At 67.9% G+C, this 22,845-nt stretch overlaps 1 protein-coding gene across 1 annotated transcript; it reads right to left on the reverse strand.

The window, feature by feature from the left end:
• Positions 1–5,743: 5,743 nt before the first annotated feature.
• LOC121491779 (proline-rich protein 36-like) lies at positions 5,744–22,778 on the reverse strand. Its single transcript, XM_041756951.1, has 39 exons — positions 22,667–22,778; positions 21,899–21,994; positions 21,677–21,816; positions 21,228–21,351; positions 20,725–20,823; positions 20,340–20,459; positions 19,519–19,611; positions 19,324–19,443; positions 18,659–18,706; positions 18,334–18,387; positions 18,029–18,148; positions 17,294–17,345; positions 17,078–17,148; positions 16,859–16,975; positions 16,665–16,784; positions 16,123–16,173; positions 15,844–15,975; positions 15,200–15,251; positions 15,012–15,109; positions 14,174–14,411; positions 13,769–13,878; positions 13,650–13,700; positions 13,403–13,503; positions 12,952–13,028; positions 12,705–12,826; positions 12,397–12,516; positions 11,724–11,796; positions 11,478–11,576; positions 10,691–10,792; positions 10,337–10,506; positions 10,047–10,226; positions 9,906–9,953; positions 9,804–9,824; positions 9,602–9,673; positions 8,462–8,554; positions 8,268–8,387; positions 6,585–6,740; positions 6,445–6,489; positions 5,744–5,946 (listed from the first exon to the last, which is right to left on the reverse strand). The coding sequence occupies exons 1-39, from the start codon at positions 22,776–22,778 to the stop codon at positions 5,744–5,746; spliced, it is 4,020 nt and encodes a 1,339-aa protein (XP_041612885.1).
• Positions 22,779–22,845: the final 67 nt, after the last annotated feature.

Below are 22,845 nucleotides of genomic sequence, written 5' to 3' on the forward strand. Positions count from 1 at the left end.
TGTTTTCCCTTCATGTACCCCAAGGAAGCACAGCGTGGCATAACGTGGAGGACTGGGCCTTCTTAGGGTCCTGCCCGCCTGCCGCCCTGGTCCTGCAGAACTGAGCAGGTGTCACGGAGCACGTTAGTCCTGCCAGCAGTTCCTTGGCTCAGGAAAGGACCATTTGAGGGAGGCACCCACCTGACATAATCCTGGGCTATTTGTGAGGCAGGAGAACCTATAACATGCAAACCCACATGCACAAAAGTGTCTCAGCCCCGGGAAAGTTGATTACATATGAGACTGAACGTAAGCAGAGGCCAAAGTGGAGTTGAAGTGGATTTTGACCTTTCCTGTTCAGAGTCCTTGAGAGCAACAGCGGAAAGAAGCAGCTCAGAGGAGGAGGGAGCCTTCCACGGCGTTTGTCTTTTATGAGATCCCCGTTGTGTGTAAAAGACACTTAATAGGTACTTCACGAATACCTGGGAAACTGGGCTGGATGCTCTCTTGGCTTCCTGTAAAAGATTGTAAATACAATCGTGAGCCTGTTGGGACACCGGGGGTTCGATAGAAGGACCATAAGGACCCCTCGATGTTTGGGCTAGTGATGGGCTTCAGGACACGCTACCCCCAAATATGCCATCTTGAATATTTTATTTTTTCCTTTTTAACTGAAGTATCATATTTTTTTTAATTTAAAACATTTTATTTATTAGAGAGAGAGCATGAGAGGGGTGGGGGCAGAGGCAGAGGGAGAAGCAGACTCTCTGCTGAGCTGAGCAGGGAACCCGACACGGGCTCGATCCCAGGACCCTGAGATCATGACCTGAGCCGAAGGCAGATGCTTAACCGACTGAGCCACCCCAGCGCCCCTTTACTGAGGTATAATTGGCGTGCAACGTTGTATTAATATCGGGTGTACAACATGGTGACACAATACTCACATATATTGAGATACAATCATCACAAGAAATCTACAGAATTCTTTTCCCAGGATGAGAACTTGGCAACGTCCAAATATGTGATACACTATGGTTGACTACAGTTACGCGCTGTGCGTACATCTCTACGACTTATGTCGTTACTGGGAGTTTGTGCCTTTTGACTCTTCACCCGTTTCACCGGACCCCCTGACTCCTGCCATCTCCACTTCTATGCCTTAGAGGGAACAGGCACCGCTCATGGTCGCCGAAGTGTGGCCTCCCACAGGGCGTAAGCCTTATGGCCCAGCGCTGGCCTATCAGCTGTCTCTCAAGCCTTTGTGGTTGTCCAGGCAGCGACTTGCATTTTTAACGGCTCTCAGGCATGGAGGGCACGCCAGGACCAGGCAGGGGGGCAAAGGGGAGACCCTCCACCGGCACCTAGCTTCAGGCTGATTGGAAGTCAGCCCCTTTGGGCTTCGAAAGACGCAGGTATCCACGTGCTGCAAGCATCAGCCGGGCCAGCCCCCGAGCCAGGTGTCCCCTTGGCAGCAGCCACCAAAACCGGAGCTCCAGGCAAGGCTACAAGCTCTTTCCTGAGCTGTCGGTGGGCCGGCGCCTGCACAGGGGGAGCACAACGACCGCATCCCTCTGCCTGCACCCCTGAGAACACCCGCGGGTGTCGGTGCGTGGGATCTGAAGCCGCCCCCAGAGCTGCAGCTCCAGGTCCCCCCACAGACCGGCTGGGTTTGTGTTTCCATCTGCTGCCCGTGTCGTGCCCGGGGGGTGGTAGCCTGTCAAGAGGGGTCTCTCCCGCCCTTACCTGTCCCCTGGGACCCAAGGACGCTAAGACCCCCCTCCCTGGCCAGCAGAGCCGGATGACCAAGGGGCATCTGCTGGCTGGCAGCCACAAAAACCAGGCCTCCAGACGTGAGCCCGAGGGCGCTGGACGCCCGCAAGAGCCCGTCCAGGAGATGCAGCTGCTCCGGGGCCAGCATGCGGGGAGCCAGACGTAGCGCCCCCCTCCAGGGCCTCAGAACAGACGTCCTCGGCCTGCGACCAGTCAGGCAGCCCATAGGCCTCTGCCCCAAAGACTGGGCCCCTAAGTCTGTCGTACCTTGCTGTGCCCTGCGCGCAGTGGCTGATTAACAACTCTTGGGGACGGTCCTGTGCCACCAGCAGGCATAAGCCCCCCTGGCCACCAGAGAGGCCACCAGAAAGGTGGGTGGCCCCTGGCCGCAGCCACAGAAATCGGGGCACGCGAGAAAGGCCTCCGCTCTCCTGCAAGATGCAGGGGGGCCGGGGCGAGACAGGGTGGGGCACAGCCGCTCCAGTCACCAGCCCGCGGTCCCAGAGAGCCCCGTCTGGGAGAGCCCTCGCTGGGGCAGCCTGCCAAGGGCCATCCATTCTGCTAGGGCCGGGGAGCTCCCGGGAACCCAAGCCCCCGCCTCCGGGTCCTGGCAATCAAGGAGCATCTCCTAAGTAGCGGCCACCAAAGCCAGGTCACCAGAGGTGTGTAGATGCTCCCCTCTGTGACTCAGTGGCACCCGAGTGTGGCCGGAGGAGAACCTAAAGCTGGCGCCTATTGGCTGCAGTGGGGCACAGAGGAAGGACAAAGAGAGGACTCACGGAAAAGAAGTTTTTGTTTTTTTTTTTTTTAAGGGGGCACGGGGGAGAAGAAAAAGTAGAAAGGGGAATTTAAAAAAAAACGGATTGTGATTGCCAGTGTCAGTAAGGAAATGGGGGAGCAGGGAAGACACCCCACCCTGAGGAGGGGATAGTGACGGTACCCAGGGGAGAGGGGGAAAGAGGTGGCGCCTGTTGGCCTACGCAAGTTGGGGGGAAGCAGGAACACGGCATCGACCCGTTTCTGTCCCTGGGGGGTATCCCTGCAGGCCCCTGCCACCTTAGACCGACTCTTTAAAATAAGGGAACGAACTTCTTTCACATCCAGCGTGGGGACCCTTCAGAGGGCTGCTTTGCCCGGCCCTGGACCGGGGAGCTCGACACGCAGCCCCTTGAAGGGGCTCAGTTTGCCGTAGTCGCACAGGTCTGTGGGGTGGGCTCCCTGCTGGTCCTCAAAGGTCAGTATTTGGGGGGCTCTTCTCTCGGGTGCTAATCTTAAAAGCTACATGATGTAGGGCATGAACCCTCCGCCCCTTGGGGAGAAGCAGCGGGCTCTGAGTTCCCACCTGGTCGTGGCTGGCGGAACCCCGCACTGAGTAGGTTTGGGCGAGGAGGGTGGCAGGGCAGCAAGGTGGGCCCTCTTCCCTAGGGCTCCTCTTCTGAAACAGGTCATAAGACACCTGCTTGAGACGTCCCCCCTGCACTTGGAGGAGCGTTCTTATCAAGAAACATCTGAACAAACAGGCCTGGCTCAGTTTTCCCCCAGTTCACACACTTGCTCACACTCCCTGACCTACCCCATTTTTACAAGACTGTCCGCTTTCCAGCAAGCGTGAGTGGAAACACCCCGGTTCCTCTGCCCCATCAGGCCTTCATCCTCACGCAGTCTGCAGGGTCGCGCCACAGTCACGCTAAATAAATGTGTGTGCTTCTCTCCTGTGAATCTGCTTTGTCACTTCAATGTTGAGACCCAGCCAGGAACCCCAAGCGGGTCCAGGAAAACCTTTTACTGCCTTACTCTAGCTTGACTCCCAGTTTCGGTGCATGGACACATGTCACCTTACCCCTGGTCCCACTGTCTCCATCTTCCATGCCCCGGTCACAAAGTAATCACGTCAATACCCAATTTTAATAACCTGTCCAAACAGAAATGGAACGATGCCATTTGTAAATCTATTTACCCCCCGAAAAAAAATTTGCATTTCATAAATGATTTAAATAGATGTCCTAAATCTGCTATATTTAAAAAACAGTCTGTTCCAGAAAGTGTGTGACTAAGACTTGAATAAGAAAAATCCCTAAAGCACATCAGAGGGGTAGTAGCCTGAGACGTAAATAGCTGTGCGTTGTCCCAAGAATTCGAGGGTCAGAGATCTTTGGGTCGGGGCGGGATGTTTGTCAACTGGAGAGAGACCAGTTGGGTCTCTGTGCTGCGGGGGCACAGGGCTAGTCTCCCTTGGGGGCTCGGCTTCACTCTTGCGGCAAAGAGGGGAGCGGAAGGCAGCCTCCTGGCCAGGCGGGGTCGCAGGGGGTCAGCTGCGGGGGAACGGGGCCCACGGGGGGCAGCAGCCAGGCGGTGGGGGTGGTCAGCAGCAAGTTGTACTGGACCTGCAGGAGTTAGCTGCTGGGGTGCAGGGTGGGGTCAGCTGCCGGGGAGCGGGGATCTACAGCACGGGGCCAGGGACGGTGGGGGGTCAGCAGCAGGAGGCCCGGGGGGTCAGCAGCATGGGACCTGGGGGGTTCGGCAGCACAGGGCCTGGGGAGGAGGTCAGCAGCATGGGACACGAAGCCCGCGGAGGGTCAGCAGCACTGGCCTGGGGGATCAGCAGCACAGGGCATAGGGGGTCAGCAGCACGGGGCCTGGGGGGGGGGGGGTCAGCAGCACGGAGCCCGCGGGGGGTCAGCAGCACAGGGCCTGGGGATCAGCAGCACGGGGTCTGGGGGGGACAAAAGCACGGGACCCGGGAGGATCAGCAGCATGGGGCACGGAGCCCGCGGGGGGTCAGCAGCACAGGGCCTAGTAGGGGTCAGCAGCACGGGCCCTGGGGGGGGGACCAGCTCAGGGCCTGGGGTGTCAGCAACACGGGCCCTGGAGGGGGGGTCAGCAGCATGGGGTCTGGGGAGGGTCAGCAGCACGGGCCCGGGGGGGTCAGCAGCACGGGCCCGGGGGGGTCAGCAGCACGGGCCCGGGGGGGTCAGCAGCACAGGGCCTGGGGGTTCAGCAGCACGGGGTCTGGGGGGGTGGTCAGCAGTACATGGATATGGGGTCAGCAGCACGAGCTCGAGGGGGTCAGCAGCATGGGGCCTGTGGTGGGGGAGCAGCCTGGGACCTGGGGGCGGTCACCAGCACTGGGCCCGGGGTGGTCAGCATCACAGGGCACGGATCCCGGGGGGGTCAGGTACTCGGGGCTGGCGGGGGTCAGCAGCACTGGGCGAGGTGGGGTCATCAGCACGGAGCCCGGGGGTGACAGCAGCACGAGGCACAGAGCACAGGGCGGGGCAGCAGCATGGGGCCGGGGGCGGTGAGTTGTACAGGGATAGGGGTCAGCAGCACGGAGCCTGAGGGAGTCAGGAGCTCGGGGCCTGGGGGGGTCAGCAGGAGAGAGCTCGGGAGGGTCAGCAGTATGGGGGAGGAGCAGCACTGGGCGTGGGTGGGTTTAGCAGCACAGGGGCTGGGGGTCAGCGGCACAAAGCCTGGGGGGTCAGCAGCACGGGACACGGGGAGTCAGCAGCACGGGGCCTGGGGGGGGTCAGCAGAACAGGCCCGGGGGGGTCAGCAGCACGGGCCCGGAGTGGGGGGCAGCACAGGGCCTGAGGAGTTCAGCAGCACGGGGTCTGGGGGGTTAAGCAGTACATGGATATGGGGTCAGCAGCACGGAGCTCGAGGGGGTCAGGAGCATGGAGCCTGGGGCGGGGACAAAAGCACCGGGACTGGGGGTCAGCAGCACTGGGCATGGGTGGGTTTAGCAGCACAGGGCCTGGGGGTGGTCAGTAGCACGGGACTGGGGGGTGTCAGCATTATGGGGCACGGAGCCTGCGGGGAGTCAGCAGCACAGGGTCTGGGGGTCAACAGCACGGGGCCTGGGGGGGTCAGCAGCTCGGGGCGTGGGTGGGTTTAGCAGCACAGTACCTCGGGGATCAGTAGCATGGGGCTGGGGGGGGTCAGCGGCATGGGGCACGGAGCCCGCGGGAGGTCAGCAGCACAGGGCCTGAGGGGGTCAAAACCACGAGGCCTGCGGGGGGTCAGCAGCACAGGTCCTGGAGGGGTCAGCAGCACGGGGCCTGTGGGCGTCAGCAGTACAGGGATAGGGCGTCAGCAGCACGGAGCCCGTAGCTGTCTTGAGCACGGGGCCTGGGGGGTCAGTAGCACAGGGTTTGCAGGGGTCAGCAGCACGGGGCCCGGGGTTCAGCAGCATAGGGCCTGGGGGGATTCAAAAGCACAGGGCCTGGGGGGATCAGCAGCACCGGGCCTGCGGGGGGGTCAACAGCTCTGGGCCTGGGGGGGTGTGCAGCAGAGGGCCTAGGGGGGTCAGCAGCATGGGGCCCGGAGGTGTCAGCAGCATAGGGCCTTGGGGTCAGCAGCACGGGGCCTGGGGGCGGTTAGCAGGACGGGGCTGGGGGGGGGTCTGCAGCACGGGGCCTGGGGGTGGTCAGCAGCACAGGGCCTGGAGGATCAGCAGCACAGGGCCTAGGGGGGGTCAACAGCACGGGGCCTGGGGGGGTCAGCAGCACGGGACCTGGGGGTGGTCAGCAGCATGGGGTTGGAGCCTGCAGGCGGTCAACACACAGGGCCTGAGGGGTTCAGCAGCGGGGGGCCCAGGGGGGTGAGCAGCACAGGGCCTGAGGGGGTCAACAGCACGGGGCCCGGGGAGGGGCAGCAGCACGGGGCCCGGGGGGGGGTCATCAGCACGGTGCCTACGGGGGGTCAGCAGCACGGATCCTGCGGGGGTCAGCAGCACGGGGCCTGGGGGATTAGCAGCAAAGGGCTTCAGGGGGTCAGCAGCACGGGGCCCGGGGGGGTCAGTAGCACGGGACCCCGGGGGGTCAGTAGCATGGGGCCTGGGGCATCAGCAGCATGGGGCACGGAGCCGTGGGGGGTCAGCAGCACAAGGCCTGGGGGGTCAGCAGCACGGGACCTGGGGGGGTCATCAGCACGGAGCCCGGGGGTGACAGCAGCACGAGGCACAGAGCCCAGGGGGGGCAGCAGCATGGGGCCTGGGGGGGTGAGTTGTACAGGGATAGGGGTCAGCAGCACGGAGCCCGAGGGGGTCAGGAGCTCAGGGCCGGGGGGGTCAGCAGGACAGGGCTCGGGGGGGGTCAGCAGTATGGCGGAGGAGCAGCACTGGGGGTGGGTGGGTTTAGCAGCACAGGGGCTGGGGGGTCAGCGGCACGAAGCCTGGGGGCGGTGAGCAGGACGGGGCCTGGGTGGGGTCAGCAGCATAGAGCCCGCGGAGGTCAGCAGCACAGGGCCTGGGGGGGGTCAGCAGCATGGGGTCTTGGGAGGGTCAGCAGCACGGGCCCGGGGCGGGGGGGATCAACACAGGACCTTGGGAGTTCAGCAGCACAGGGTCTGGGGGGGTTAAGCAGTACATGGATATGGGGTCAGCAGCACGGATCTCGAGGGGGTCAGGAGCATGGAGCCGGGGGGGGCGGACAAAAGCACCGGGACTGGGGGTCAGCAGCACGGAGCTTGGGTGGGTTTAGCAGCACAGGGCCTGTGGGTGGTCAGCAGCACGGGGCCTGGGGGTCCAGCAGCTCGGGGCGTGGGTGGGTTTAGCAGCACAGGGGCTCGGGGGGTCAGTAACACGGGGCTGGGGTGGTCAGCAGCATGGGGCAAGGAGCCAGCAGGGAGTCAGCAGAACAGGGTCTGGGGGGGGTCAGCAACACAGGGCCTTGGGAGTTCAGCAGCACAGGGTCTGGGGGGTTAGGCAGTACATGGATATGGGGTCAGCAGCACGGAGCTCGAGGGGTCAGGAGCATGGAGCCTGGGGTGGGTGGACAAAAGCACCCGGACTGGGGGTCAGCAACACGGGGCGGGGTTGGGTTTAGCAGCACGGGGCCCGGGGGGGCAACAGCACGGTACTAGGGGGGGTCAGCAGCACGGGGACCGGGGCGGTCAGCAACACGGGGCATGGGTGGGTTTAGCAGCACAGGGGCTGGGGGGTCAGCGGCACGGGGCCTGGGGGTCAGCAACACGGGGCCCAGGGGGTCAGGAGCACGGGGCCCGGACCTTGGGTGGGGTCAGGAGCACAAGGCCTGGGGAGTCAGCAGCACGGGGTGGAGGGGGTCAGCAGCATGGGGCCTGGGGGCGGTCAGCAGCACAGGGTCTGGGGGTCAGCAGCACGGGGCCTGGGGTGTCAGCAGCTCGAGGCGTGGTTGGGTTTAGCAGCAGAGGGCCTCAGGGGGGCAGTAATACGGGGCTGGGGGGTCAGCAGCATGGGGCATGGACCTGTGGGGAGTCAGCTGCAGAGGGTCTGGGGGGGGTCAGCAGCACAGGTCCTGGCGGGGTCAGCAGCACGGGGTGTGGGTGGGTTTAGCAGCACAGGGCCTCGGGGATCAGTAGCATGGGGCTGGGGGGGTCTGCGGCATGGGGCACGGAGCCTGCGGGGGGTCAGCAGCACAGGGCCTGAGGGGGTCAAAACCATGAGGCCTGTGGGGGCTCAAAACCATGAGGCCTGCGGGGTGTCAGCAGCACAGGTCTGGAGGGGTCAGCAGCACGGGGCCTGTGGGCGTCAGCAGTACAGGGATAGGGCGTCAGCAGCACGGAGCCCGTGGCGGTCTTGAGCACGGGGCCTGGGGGGTCAGTAGCACAGGGTTTGCGGGGGTCAGCAGCACGGGGCCCGGGGTTCAGCAGCATAGGGCCTGGGGGGATTCAAAAGCACAGGGCCTGGGGGGATCAGCAGCACCGGGCCTGCGGGGGGTCAACAGCTCAGGGCCTGGGGGGTTCTGCAGCAGAGGGCCTGGGGGGTCAGCTGCATGGGGCCCGGAGGTGTCAGCAGCATAGGGCCTTGGGGTCAGCAGCACGGGGCCTGGGGGATCAGCAGCACAGGGCCTAGGGGGGTCAGCAGCACGGGACCTGGGGGCGGTCAGCAGCATGGGGGATGGAGCCCGCAGGGGGTCAACACACAGGGCCTGAGGGGTTCAGCAACAGGGGGCCGAGGGGGTGAGCAGCACACGGCATTGGGGGTCAGTAGCACGGGGCCTGGGGCGTCAGCAGCACGGGGCCCGGAGCCGCGGGGGTCAGCAGCACAAGGCCTGGGGGGTCAGCAACACGGGACCTGGGAGGGTCAGCAGCACGGGGCCCGGGGGAGACAACAGCACGATATCCGGGGGGGTCAGCAGCACGGGGCCCGGGGCGGTCAGCAGCACGGGGCATGGGTGCGTTTAGCAGCACAGGGGCTGGGGCGTCATCAGCACAGGGCGGAGGGGGTCAGCAACACGGTGCCTGGGGGGGGGTTAGCAGCACGGGCTGGGGTGGTCAGCAGCATGGGGCACGGAGCCTGCGGGGAGTCAGCAGCACAGGGTCTGGGGGGGCAGCAGCACGGGGCCTGGGGGGGTCAGCAGCTCGGGGCGTTGGTGGGTTTAGCAGCACAGGGCCTCGGGGGGTCAGTAACATGGGGCTGGGGGGGTCAGCAGCATGGGGCATGGAGCCTCTGTGGAGTCACCAGCACAGGTCCAGGGGGGGTCAGCAGCACGGGGCATGGGTGGATTTAGCAGCAGAGGGCCTCAGGGATCAGTAGCACGGGGCTGGGGGTGGTCAGCGGCATGGGGCACGGAGCCCGCGGGGGTCAGCAGCACAGCGACTGAGGGGGTCAAAACCATGAGGCCCGCGGGGGGTCAGCAGCACAGGTCCTGGAGGGGTCAGCAGCACGGGGCCTGGGGGGGGGCAGCAGCACAGGGCCTGGGGGTGTCAGCAGCACAGGGCCTGGGGGGGGCAGCAGCACAGGGCCTGGGGGTGTCAACAGCTCAGGGCCTGGGGGGTTCTGTAGCAGAGGGCCTGGGGGGTCAGCAGCACGGGACCTGGGGAGGGTCAGCAGCATGGGGCATGGAGCCCGCAGAGGGTCAACACACAGGGCCTGAGGGGTTCAGCAGCAGGGGGCCGAGGGCGGTGAGCGGCACACGGCATTGGGGGGTCAGCAGCACGGGATCTGGGGGGTCAGCAGCACGGGACCCGGGGGGGTCAGCAGCATGGGGCACGGAGCCCGCGGGGGGTCAGCAACACAGGGCGGAGGGGGTCAACAGCACGGGGCCCGGGGGAGTCAGCAGCATGGGGCCTACGGGGGGTCAGCAGCACGGATCCTGCGGGGGGGTCAGCATCACGGGGCCCGGGGGGGTCAACAGTACGGAACCGGGGGGGTCAGCAGCATGGGGCACGGAGACCGCATGGGGTCAGCAGCACAGGGCCTGAGAGGGGCAGCAGCACGGGACCTGGGGGGGTTAGCAGCAAAGGGCCTCAGGGGGTCAGCAGCATGGGCCGTGGGGGGTGGTAAGCAGCACAGGGCCTGGAGAGGTCAGCAGCACGGGGCCCGCGGTGGTCAGTAGCACGGGGCCCCGGGGGGTCAGTAGCACAGGGCCGGGGCGTCGGCAGCATGGGGCATGGAGCCTGTGGGGAGTCAGCAGCACAGGTCCTGAGAGGGTCAAAACCATAAGGCCTGCGGGGGGTCAGCAGCACAGGTCCTGGAGGGGTCAGCAGCACGGGGCCTGGGGGGGGCAGCAGCACAGGGCCTGGGGGTGTCAGCAGCACAGGGCCTTGGGGGTCAGCAGCATGGGGCCTGTGGTGGGGGAGCAGCCTGGGACCTGAGGGCGGTCACCAGCACTGGGCCCGGGGTGGTCAGCAGCATGGGGCATGGATCCCGGGGGGGTCAGGTACTTGGGGCCGGCGGGGGTCAGCAGCACGTGGCCAGGTGGGGTCATCAGCATGGAGCCCGGGGGTGACAGCAGCACGAGGCACAGAGCCCAAGGGGGGGCAGCAGCATGGGGCCTGGGGGCGTGAGTAGTACAGGGATAGGGGTCAGCAGCACGGAGCCCGAGGGGGTCAGGAGCTAGGGGCCTGGGGGGGTCAGCAGGACAGGGCTCGGGGGGTCAGCAGTACGGGGCCTATGGGGGAGGAGCAGCACGGGGCGTGGGAGGGTTTAGCAGCACAGGGGCTGGGGGGTCAGCGGCACGTAGCCTGGGTGGTGATCAGCACGGGGCCCGGAGGGTCAGCAGCCTGGGGCCTGGGGGGGCGGTCAGCAGCACGGGGCCTGGGTGGGGTCAGCAGCATGGGCCTGGGGGGTCAGCGGCACAGGGCCTGGGGAGTTCAGCAGCACGGGGTCTGGGGGTTTCAGCAGTACATGGATATTGGGTTAGCAGCACGGAGCTCGAGGGGGTCAGGAGCATGGAGCCTGGAGGGGGGACAAAAGCACCGGGACTGGGGGTCAGCAGCATGGGGCGTGGGTGGGTTTAGCAGCACAGGGCCTGGGGGTGGTCAGTAGCACGGGGCTGGGGGTGTCAGCAGCATGGGGCACGGAGCCTGCGGGGAGTCAGCAACATAGGATCTGGGGGGGTCAGCAGCACGGGGCCCGGGGGGTTAGCAGCTCGGGGCATGGGTGGGTTTGGCAGCACAGGGCCTCGGGGGGTTAGTAACACGGGGCCTGGGGGATCAGCAGCACAGGGCCTAGGGGGTTCAGCAGCACGGGACCTGGGGGCGGTCAGCAGCATGGGGCACGGAGCCTGCAGGGGGTCAACACACAGGGCCTGAGGGGTTCAGCAACAGGGGGCCGAGGGGGTGAGCAGCACACGGCATTGGGTGGTCAGCAGCACGAGATCTGGGGGGTAAACAGAACGGGACCCGGGGGGGTCAACAGCATGGGGCACGGAGCCCGCGGGGGGTCAGCAGCACAGGGCGGAGGGGGTCAACAGCACGGGCCCCGGGGGAGTCAGCAGCACGGGGCCCGGGGGGGACAACAGTACGGGACCCGGGGGTTCAGCAGCACAGGGGCTGAGGGAGTCAGCAGCACGGGGCCTGGGGGTTTAGCAGCAAAGGGCCTCAGGGGGTCAGCAGCATGGGCCCTTGGGGGGAGGTAAGCAGCACAGGGCCTGGGGGGGAGTCAGCAGCACGGGGCCCGGGGGGGTCAGTAGCACAAGGCCTGGGGGGTCAGCAGCACGGGACTGGGAGGGTCAGCAGCACGGGGCCCGGGGGAGACAACAGCACGATACCCTGGGGGGTCAGCAGCACGGGGCCCGGGGCGGTCAGCAGCACGGGGCATGGGTGGGTTTAGCAGCACAGGGCCTGGGGGGTCAGAAGCATGGGGCCTGGGGGCTAGGCAGCACGGGGCCCGGGGGGTCAGCAGCACGGGACCCGGACCTTGCGGGGGGTCAGCAGCACAGGGCCTGGGGCAACAGCAGCACAGGGCGGATGGGGTCAGCAACATGGTGCCTGGGGCGGGGTTAGCAGCACGAGGCTGGGGTGGTCAGCAGCATGGGGCACGGTGCCTGCGGGGAGTCAGCAGCACAGGGTCTAGGGGGTCAGCAGCACGGGGCCTGGGGGGGTCAGCAGCTCGGGGCGTAGGTGGGTTTAGCAGCACAGGGCCTCGGGGGGTCAGTAACACGGGGCTGGGGGGGGTCAGCAGCATGGGGCATGGAGCCTGTGTGGAGTCACCAGCACAGGTCCAGGGGGGGTCAGCAGCACGGGGCGTGGGTGGGTTTAGCAGCAGAGGGCCTCAGGGATCAGTAGCACGGGGCTGGGGGTGGTCAGCGGCATGGGGCACGGAGCCCGCGGGGGGTCAGCAGCACAGGGACTGAGGGGGTCAAAACCATGAGGCCTGCGGGGGGTCAGCAGCACAGGTCCTGGAGGGGTCAGCAGCACGGGGCCTGTGGGCGTCAGCAGTACAGGGATAGGGCGTCAGCAGCACGGAGCCCGTAGCTGTCTTGAGCACGGGGCCTGGGGGGTCAGTAGCACAGGGTTTGCGGGGGTCAGCAGCACGGGGCCCGGGGTTCAGCAGCATAGTGCCTGGGGGGATTCAACAGCACAGGGCCTGGGGGGATCAGCAGCACCGGGCCTGCGGGGGGTCAACAGCTCAGGGCCTGGGGGTGTGTGCAGCAGAGGGCCTAGGGGGGTCAGCAGCATGGGGCCCGGAGGTGTCAGCAGCACAGGGCCTTGGGGTCAGCAGCAGGGATCCTGCGGGGGATCAGCAGCACGGTGCCCGGGGGGACAACAGTACGGGACCCGGGGGTTCAGCAGCACAGGGGCTGAGGGGGTCAGCAGCACGGGGCCTGGGGGTTTAGCAGCAAAGGGCCTCCGGGGGTCAGCAGCATGGGCCCTTGGGGGGAGGTAAGCAGCACAGGGCCTGGGGCGGGGTCAGCAGCACGGGGCCTGGGGGGGTCCGTAGCACGGGGCCTGGTGTGTGAGCAGCACGGGGCCCGGAGCCGCGGGGGTCAGCAGCACAAGGCCTGGGGGGTCAGCAGCACGGGACCTGAGAGGGTCAGCAGCACGGGGCCCGGGGGAGACAACAGCACGATACCCTGGGGGGTCAGCAGCACAGGGCAGAGGGGATCAGCATCACGGTGCCTGGAGGGGGGGTTAGCAGCACGAGGCTGAGGTGGTCAGCAATGGGGCACGGAGCCTGCGGGGAGTCAGCAGCACAGGGTCTGGGGGGTCAGCAGCACGGGGCCTGGGGGGGTCAGCAGCTCGGGGCGTTGGTGGGTTTAGCAGCACAGGGCCTCGGGGGGTCAGTAACACGGGGCTGGGGGGGTCAGCAGCATGGGGCATGGAGCCTGTGTGGAGTCACCAGCACAGGTCCTGGGGGGGTCAGCAGCACGGGTGTGGGTGGGTTTAGCAGCATAGGGCCTCAGGGATCAGTAGCACGGGGCTGGGGGTGGTCAGCGGCATGGGGCACGGAGCCCGCGGGGGTCAGCAGCACAGGGACTGAGGGGTCAAAACCACGAGGCCTGCGGGGGGTCAGCAGCACAGGTCCTGGAGGGGTCAGCAGCACGGGACCTGGGGGGGGTCAGCAGCATGGGGTCTTGGGAGGGTCAGCAGCACGGGCCCGGGGGTTCAGCAGCACGGGCCCGGGGGGGGGGGTCAGCAGCAAAGGGCCTGGGGAGTTCAGCAGCACGGGGTCTGGGGGGGTGGTTAAGCAGTACATGGATATGGGGTCAGCAGCACGGAGCTCGAGGGGGTCAGGAGCATGGAGCCTGGGGCGGGGACAAAAGCACCGGGACTGGGGGTCAGCAGCACGGAGCTTGGGTGGGTTTAGCAGCACAGGGCCTGGGGTTGGTCAGTAGCACGGGGCTGGGGGGTGTCAGCAGCATGGGGCACGGAGCCTGCGGGGAGTCAGCAGCACAGGGCCTGGGGGGGGCAGCAGCACGGGACCTATGGGGGTTAGCAGCAAAGAGTCTCAGGGGGTCAGTAGCACGGGCCGTGGGGGCGGTAAGCAGCACAGGGCCTAGGGGGTGGTCAGCAGCAGGAGGCCCGGGGGGTCAGTAGCACGGGGCCTGGGGGGGAGTCAGCAGCACGGGGCCCGGGGGGGTCAGTAGCACGGGGCCTGGGGTGTCAGCAGCACAGGCCCCGGAGCCGCGGGGGTCAGCAGCACAAGGCCTGGGGGGTCAGCAGCACGGGACTGGGAGGGTCAGCAGCACGGGGCCCGGGGGAGACAACAGCACGATACCCTGGGGGGTCAGCAGCACGGGGCATGGGTGGGTTTAGCAGCACAGGGCCTGGGGGGTCAGAAGCATGGGGCCTGGGGGCTAGGCAGCACGGGGCCCAGGGGGTCAGCAGCACGGGACTGGGAGGGTCAGCAGCACGGGGCCCGGGGGAGACAACAGCACGATACCCTGGGGGGTCAGCAGCACGGGGCCCGGGGCGGTCAGCAGCACGGGGCATGGGTGGGTTTAGCAGCACAGGGCCTGGGGGGTCAGAAGCATGGGGCCTGGGGGCTAGGCAGCACGGGGCCCGGGGGGTCAGCAGCACGGGACCCGGACCTTGCGGGGGGTCAGCAGCACAGGGCCTGGGGCATCAGCAGCACAGGGCGGAAGGGGTCAGCAACATGGTGTCTGGGGGGCGGTTAGCAGCACGAGGCTGGGGTGGTCAGCAGCATGGGGCACGGTTCCTGCGGGGAGTCAGCAGCACAGGGTCTGGGGGGTCAGCAGCACGGGGCCTGGGGGGGTCAGCAGCTCGGGGCGTAGGTGGGTTTAGCAGCACAGGGCCTCGGGGGGTCAGTAACACGGGGCTGGGGGGGGTCAGCAGCATGGGGCATGGAGCCTGTGTGGAGTCACCAGCACAGGTCCAGGGGGGGTCAGCAGCACGGGGCGTGGGTGGGTTTAGCAGCATAGGGCCTCAGGGATCAGTAGCACGGGGCTGGGGGTGGTCAGCGGCATGGGGCAGGGAGCCCGCGGGGGGTCAGCAGCACAGGGACTGAGGGGGTCAAAACCATGAGGCCTGCGGGGGGTCAGCAGCACAGGTCCTGGAGGGGTCAGCAGCACGGGGCCTGTGGGCGTCAGCAGTACAGGGATAGGGTGTCAGCAGCACGGAGCCCGTAGCTGTCTTGAGCACAGGGCCTGGGGGGTCATTAGCACAGGGTTTGCGGGGGTCAGCAGCACGGGGCCTGGGGGGTCAGCAGCACGTGCCCCGTGGGGGTCAGCAGCACGGATCCTGCGGGGGATCAGCAGCACGGTGCCTGGGGGGACAACAGTACGGGACCCGGGGGTTCAGCAGCACAGGGGCTGAGGGGGTCAGCAACACGGGGCCTGGGGGTTTAGCAGCAAAGGGCCTCAGAGGGTCAGCAGCATGGGCCGTTGGGGGGGGTAAGCAGCACAGGGCCTGGGGGGGGTCAGCAGCACGGGGCCCGGGGGGGTCAGTAGCACGGGGCCTGGGGCGTCAGCAGCACGGGGCCCGGAGCCGCGGGGGTCAGCAGCACAAGGCCTGGGGGGTCAGCAGCACGGGACCTGAGAGGGTCAGCAGCACGGGGCCCGGGGGAGACAACAGCACGATACCCTGGGGGGTCAGCAGCACAGGGCAGAGGGGATCAGCATCACGGTGCCTGGAGGGGGGGTTAGCAGCACGAGGCTGAGGTGGTCAGCAATGGGGCACGGAGCCTGCGGGGAGTCAGCAGCACAGGGTCTGGGGAGTCAGCAGCACGGGGCCTGGGGGGGTCAGCAGCTCGGGGCGTTGGTGGGTTTAGCAGCACAGGGCCTCGGGGGGTCAGTAACACGGGGCTGGGGGGGTCAGCAGCATGGGGCATGGAGCCTGTGTGGAGTCACCAGCACAGGTCCAGGGATGGGTCAGCAGCATGGGGCGTGGGTGGGTTTAGCAGCATAGGGCCTCAGGGATCAGTAGCACGGGGCTGGGGGTGGTCAGCGGCATGGGGCACGGAGCCCGCGGGGGTCAGCAGCACAGGGACTGAGGGGTCAAAACCACGAGGCCTGCGGGGGGTCAGCAGCACAGGTCCTGGAGGGGTCAGCAGCACGGGACCTGGGGGGGGTCAGCAGCATGGGGTCTTGGGAGGGTCAGCAGCACGGGCCCGGGGGTTCAGCAGCACGGGCCCGGGGGGGGGGGGTCAGCAGCAAAGGGCCTGGGGAGTTCAGCAGCACGGGGTCTGGGGGGGTGGTTAAGCAGTACATGGATATGGGGTCAGCAGCACGGAGCTCGAGGGGGTCAGGAGCATGGAGCCTGGGGCGGGGACAAAAGCACCGGGACTGGGGGTCAGCAGCACGGAGCTTGGGTGGGTTTAGCAGCACAGGGCCTGGGGTTGGTCAGTAGCACGGGGCTGGGGGGTGTCAGCAGCATGGGGCACGGAGCCTGCGGGGAGTCAGCAGCACAGGGCCTGGGGGGGGCAGCAGCACGGGACCTATGGGGGTTAGCAGCAAAGAGTCTCAGGGGGTCAGTAGCACGGGCCGTGGGGGCGGTAAGCAGCACAGGGCCTAGGGGGTGGTCAGCAGCAGGAGGCCCGGGGGGTCAGTAGCACGGGGCCTGGGGCATCAGCAGCATGGGGCACAGAGCCGCAGGGGGTCAGCAGCACAAGGCCTGGGGGGTCAGCAGCACGGGACCTGGGGGGGTCAGCAGCACGGGGCCCGGGGGGGGCAACAGCCGGTATCCGGTGGGGTCAGCAGCACGGGGACCTGGGCGGTCAGCAGCACGGGGCCTGTGGGCGTCAGCAGTACAGGGATAGGGCGTCAGCAGCACGGAGCCCGTGGCGGTCTTGAGCAAGGGGCCTGGGGGGTCAGTAGCACAGGGTTTGCGGGGGTCAGCAGCACGGGGCCCGGGGTTCAGCAGCATAGGGCCTGGGGGGATTCAAAAGCACAGGGCCTGGGGGGATCAGCAGCACCGGGCCTGCGGGGGTTCAACAGCTCAGGGCCTGGGGGGTTCTGCAGCAGAGGGCCTGGGGGGTCAGCTGCATGGGGCCCGGAGGTGTCAGCAGCACAGGGCCTTGGGGTCAGCAGCACGGGGCCCGCGGGGGTCAGCTGCACGGGGCCTGGGGGATCAGCAGCACAGGGCCTAGGGGGTTCAGCAGCAGGGACCTGGGGGCGGTCAGCAGCATGGGGCATGGAGCCCGCAGGGGGTCAACACACAGGGCCTGAGGGGTTCAGCAACAGGGGGCCGAGGGGGTGAGCAGCACACGGCATTGGGGGGTCAGCAGCACGAGATCTGGGGGGTAAACAGAACGGGACCCGGGGGGGTCAACAGCATGGGGCACGGAGCCCGCGGGGGGTCAGCAGCACAGGGCGGAGGGGGTCAACAGCACGGGCCCCGGGGGAGTCAGCAGCACGGGGCCCAGGGGGGACAACAGTACGGGACCCGGGGGTTCAGCAGCACAGGGGCTGAGGGAGTCAGCAGCACGGGGCCTGGGGAGTTTAGCAGCAAAGGGCCTCAGGGGGTCAGCAGCATGGGCCCTTGGGGGGAGGTAAGCAGCACAGGGCCTGGGGGGGAGTCAGCAGCACGGGGCCCGGGGGGGTCAGTAGCACGGGGCCTGGGGGGTCAGCAGCACGGGACTGGGAGGGTCAGCAGCACGGGGCCCGGGGGAGACAACAGCACGGTACCTGGGGGGTCAGCAGCACGGGGTCTGGGGGGGTTCAGCAGTACATGGATATGGGGTTAGCAGCACGGAGCCTGGGGGATCAGGAGCATGGAGCCTGGAGGGGGTACAAAAGCACCGGGACTGGGGGTCAGCAGCATGGGGCGTGGGTGGGTTTAGCAGCACAGGGCCTGGGGGTGGTCAGTAGCACGGGGCTGGGGGTGTCAGCAGCATGGGGCACGGAGCCTGCGGGGAGTCAGCAACATAGGATCTGGGGGGTCAGCAGCACGGGGCCCGGGGGGTCAGCAGCTCTGGGCGTGGGTGGGTTTCTCAGCACAGGGCCTCGGGGGGTTAGTAACACGGGGCTGGGGGGGTCAGCAGCATGGGGCATGGACCCTGTGGGGAGTCAGCAGCACAGGGCCTGAGAGTGTCAAAACCACGAGGCCTGCGGGGGATCAGCAGCACAGGTCTTGGAGGGGTCAACAGCACGCGGCCTGTGGGCGTCAGCAGTACAGGGATAGGGTGTCAGCAGCACGGAGCCCGTGGCGGTCTTGAGCACGGGGCCTGGGGGGTCAGTAGCACAGGGTTTGCGGGGGTCAGCAGCACGGGGCCCGGGGTTCAGCAGCATAGTGCCTGGGGGGATTCAACAGCACAGGGCCTGGGGGATCAGCAGCACCGGGCCTGCGGGGGGTCAACAGCTCAGGGCCTGGGGGTGTGTGCAGCAGAGGGCCTAGGGGGGTCAGCAGCATGGGGCCCGGAGGTGTCAGCAGCACAGGGCCTTGGGGTCAGCAGCACGGGGCCTGGGGGGTCAGCAGCACGTGCCCCGTGGGGGTCAGCAGCACGGATCCTGCGGGGGATCAGCAGCACGGTGCCTGGGGGGACAACAGTACGGGACCCGGGGGTTCAGCAGCACAGGGGCTGAGGGGGTCAGCAGCACGGGGCCTGGGGGTTTAGCAGCAAAGGGCCTCCGGGGGTCAGCAGCATGGGCCCTTGGGGGGAGGTAAGCAGCACAGGGCCTGGGGCGGGGTCAGCAGCACGGGGCCTGGGGGGGGTCAGTAGCACGGGGCCTGGGGCGTCAGCAGCACGGGGCCCGGAGCCGCGGGGGTCAGCAGCACAAGGCCTGGGGGGTCAGCAGCACGGGACCTGAGAGGGTCAGCAGCACGGGGCCCGGGGAGAAAACAGCACGATACCCTGGGGGGTCAGCAGCACAGGGCAGAGCCCGCAGGGGGTCAAAACACAGGGCCTGATGGGTTTAGCAGCAGGGGGCCCAGGGGGGTGAGCAGCACGGGGCATTGGGGGGTCAGCAGCACGGGACTGGGGGGTCAGCAGCACGGGACCCAGGGTGGTCAGCAGCATGGGGCACGGAGCCTGCGGGGAGTCAGCAGCACAGGGTCTGGGGGGTCAGCAGCACGGGGCCTGGGGGGGTCAGGAGCTCGGGGCGTGGGTGGGTTTAGCAGCACAGGGCCTCGGGGGTCAGGAACACGGGACTGGGGTTCAGCAGCATGGGGCATGGAGCCTGTGGGGAATCAGCAGCACAGGGCCTGGGGGGTCAACAGCACGGGTCCTGGCGGGGTCAGCAGCACGGGGCGTGGGTGGGTTTAGCAGCATAGGGCCTCAGGGATCAGCAGCACGGGGGGCGGGGGGTCAGTGGCATGGGGCACGGAGCCCACGGGGGGTCAGCAGCACAGGGACTGAGGGGGTCAAAACCACGAGGCCTGTGGGGGTTCAAAACCATGAGGCCTGCGGGGGGTCAGCAGCACAGGTCCTGCAGGGGTCAGCAGCACGTGGCCTGTGGGCGTCAGCAGTACAGGGATAGGGCGTCAGCAACACGGAGCCCGTGGCGGTCTTGAGCACGGGGCCTGGGGGGTCAGTAGCACAGGGTTTGCGGGGGTCAGCAGCACGGGGCCCGGGGTTCAGCAGCATAGGGCCTGGGGGGATTCAAAAGCACAGGGCCTGGGGGGAATCAGCAGCACCGGGCCTGCGGGGGGTCAACAGCTCAGGGCCTGGGGGGGTGTGCAGCAGAGGGCCTGGGGGGTCAGCTGCATGGGGCCCGGAGGTGTCAGCAGCATAGGGCCTTGGGGTCAGCAGCACGGGGCCTGGGGGGGGTTAGCAGGACGGGGCCTTAGGGGGTCAGCAGCACGGGGCTTGGGGGGGGTCAGCAGCACGGGGCCTGGGGGATCAGCAGCACAGGGCCTGGGGGGGTCAACAGCACGGGGCACCGGTGGGGTCAGCAGCACGGGGCCCGGGGGGGTCAACATCACGGGGCCTATGGGGGGTCAGCAGCACGGATCCTGTGGGGGGTCAGCAGCACGGGGCCCGGGGGGGAACAACAGTACGGGACCCGGGGGGGTCAGCAGCATGGGGCACAGAGCCCACGGGGGGTCAGCAGCACAGGGCTTGAGGGGGTCAGCAGCACGGGGCCTGGGGGGTTAGCAGCAAAGGGCCCCAGGGGGTCAGCAGCAGGGGCCGTGAGCGGGAGTAAGCAGCACAGGGCCGAGGGGGTGGTCAGCAGCAGGAGGCCCTGGGGGTCAGTAGCACGGGGCCTGGGGCATCAGCAGCATGGGACACCGAGCCGCGGGGAGTCAGCAGCACAAGGCCTGGGGGGTCAGCAGCACGGGACCTGGGGGGGTCAGCAGCTCGGGGCCCGGGGGGGCAACAGCCGGTATCGGTGGGGTCAGCAGCACGGGGACCTGGGCGGTCAGCAGCACGGGACATGGGTGGGTTTAGCAGCACAGGGACTGGGGGGTTGGCGGCACGGGCCCTGGGGGGTCAGCAGCACGGGGCCCGGGGTTCAGCAGCAAAGGGCCTGGGGGGTCAGCAGTACAGGGATAGGGTGTCAGCAGCACGGAGCCCGTGGCGGTCTTGAACACGGGGCCTGGGGGGTCAGTAGCACAGGGTTTGCGGGGGTCAGCAGCACGGGGCCCGGGATTCAGCAGCAAAGGGCCTGGGGGGTCAGCAGCACAAGGCCTGGGGGGTCAGCAGCACAGGACCTGGGGGGGGTCAGCAGCACAGGGCCCGGGGGGGACAACAGCACGGGGCCCGGGGCTGTCAGCAGCAGGGGGCGTGGGTGAGTTTAGCAGCACAGGGGCTGGGGGGTCAGCGGCACGGGGCCTGGGGGGTCAGCAGCACGGGACCTAGGGGGGTCAGCAGCAGGGGACCTGGGGGTGGTCAGCAGCATGGGGCACGGAGCCCGCAGGGGGTCAACACACAGGGCCTGATGGGTTCAGCAGCAGCGGGCCCCGGGGGGTGAGCAGCATGGGGCCCGGAGGTGTCAGCAGCATAGGGCCTTGGGGTCAGCAGCACGGGGCCTGGGGGATCAGCAGCACAGGGCCTGGGGGATCAGCAGCACGGGACCTGGGGGGGGGTCAGCAGCATGGGGCATGGAGCCCGCAGGGGGTCAACACACAGGGCCTAAGGGTTCAGCAGCAGGGGCCCAGGGGGGTGAGCAGCACAGGGCATTGGGGGGTCAGCAGGACGGGATCTGGGGGGTCAGCAGCACGGGACCCGGGGGGGTCAGCAGCATGGGGCACGGAGCCCGTGGGGGGTCAGCAGCACAGGGCCTGAGGGGGTCAACAGCACGGGGCCCGGGGGGGACAACAGTACGGGACCCGGGGGGGTTAGCAGCATGGGACCCGGGGGGGTCAGCAGCATGGGACCTGGGGGTGGTCAGCAGCATGGGGCACGGAGCCCGCAGGGGGTCAACACACAGGGCCTGATGGGTTCAGCAGCAGCGGGCCCCGGGGGGTGAGCAGCACAGGGCATTGGGGGGTCAGCAGCACGGGATCTGGGGGGTCAGCAGCACGGGACCCGGGGTGGTCAGCAGCATAGGCCAGAGCCTGCGGGGGGTCAGCAGCACAGGGCCTGAGGGGTCAACAGCAGGGGGCCGGGGGGGGGGCAGCAGCACCGGGCCTGGGGGTGTCAGCAGCACGGGTTCTGGGGGGGTTCAGCAGCATGGGGCCTGGGGGGGTTAGCATCATGGGACATGGGGCCTGCGGGGAGTCAGCAGCACAGGGCCTAGGGGGGTCAGAAGCACGGCTCCTGGGGGGGTCAGCAGCAGGGGCCGTGAGCGGGAGTAAGCAGCACAGGGCCTAGGGGGTGGTCAGCAGCAGGAGGCCCGGGGGGTCAGTAGCACGGGGCTGGGGCATCAGCAGCATGGGGCACCGAGCCACAGGGGGTCAGCAGCACAAGGTCTGGGGGGTCAGCAGCACGGGACCTGGGGGGGTCAGCAGCTCGGGGCCCGGGGGGGCAACAGCCGGTATCCGGTGGGGTCAGCAGCACGGGGACCTGGGCGTTCAGCAGCACTGGACATGGGTGGGTTTAGCAGCACAGGGACTGGGGGGTCGGCGGCACGGGCCTGGGGGGTCAGCAGCACGGGGCCTGGACCTTGCGGGGGGTCAGCAGCACGGGGCCTGTGGGCGTCAGCAGTACAGGGATAGGGTGTCAGCAGCACGGAGCCCGTGGCGGTCTTGAGCACGGGGCCTGGGGGGTCAGTAGCACAGGGTTTGCGGGGGTCAGCAGCACGGGGCCTGGGGTTCAGGAGCAAAGGGCCTGGGGAGATTCAATAGCACAGGGCCTGGGGGGATCAGCAGCACCGGGCCTGCGGGGGGTCAACAGCTCAGGGCCTGGGGGGGTGTGCAGCAGAGGGACTAGGGGGGTCAGCAGCATGGGGCCCGGAGGTGTCAGCAGCATAGGGCCTTGGGGTCAGCAGCACGGGGCCTGGGGGATCAGCAGCACAGGGCCTGGGGGATCAGCAGCACGGGACCTGGGGGGGGGGGGTCAGCAGCATGGGGCATGGAGCCCGCAGGGGGTCAACACACAGGGCCTAAGGGTTCAGCAGCAGGGGCCCAGGGGGGTGAGCAGCACAGGGCATTGGGGGGTCAGCAGGACGGGATCTGGGGGGTCAGCAGCACGGGACCCGGGGGGGTCAGCAGCATGGGGCACGGAGCCCGTGGGGGGTCAGCAGCACAGGGCCTGAGGGGGTCAACAGCACGGGGCCCGGGGGGGACAACAGTACGGGACCCGGGGGGGTTAGCAGCATGGGACCCGGGGGGATCAGCAGCATGGGGCATGGAGCCCGTGGGGGGTCAGCAGCACAGGGCCTGAGGGGGTCAACAGCACGGGGCCCGGGGGGGTCAGCAGCACGGGGCCTACGGGGGTCAGCAGCACGGATCCTGCCGGGGGTCAGCAGCACGGGGCCCGGGGGGGACAACAGTACGGGACCCGGGGGGGTTAGCAGCATGGGACCCGGGGGGGTCAGCAGCATGGGGCATGGAGCCCGTGGGGGGTCAGCAGCACAGGGCCTGAGGGGGTCAACAGCATGGGGCCCGGGG

This window comes from Vulpes lagopus, chromosome 5 (assembly GCF_018345385.1).
Source record: "Vulpes lagopus strain Blue_001 chromosome 5, ASM1834538v1, whole genome shotgun sequence".
Taxonomy (NCBI): Eukaryota; Metazoa; Chordata; class Mammalia; order Carnivora; family Canidae; genus Vulpes; species Vulpes lagopus.

Bases quoted from the DNA above. Each gene is read 5' to 3' on its own strand.
- LOC121491779 (XM_041756951.1), bottom strand. From the start codon at position 22,778: ATGCTGCTGACCCCCCCGGGTCCCATGCTGCTAACCCCCCCGGGTCCC. The intron at 9,674-9,803 runs GTAGGCCCCATG...CTGACCCCCCAG, and splicing joins ATCCGTGCTGCTGACCCCCC to ATCCCGTGCTGCTGACCCCC. The intron at 8,555-9,601 runs GCCCTGTGTGTT...CTGATCCCCCAG, and splicing joins CCTGCTGCTGAACCCCTCAG to GCCCCGTGCTGCTGACCCCA.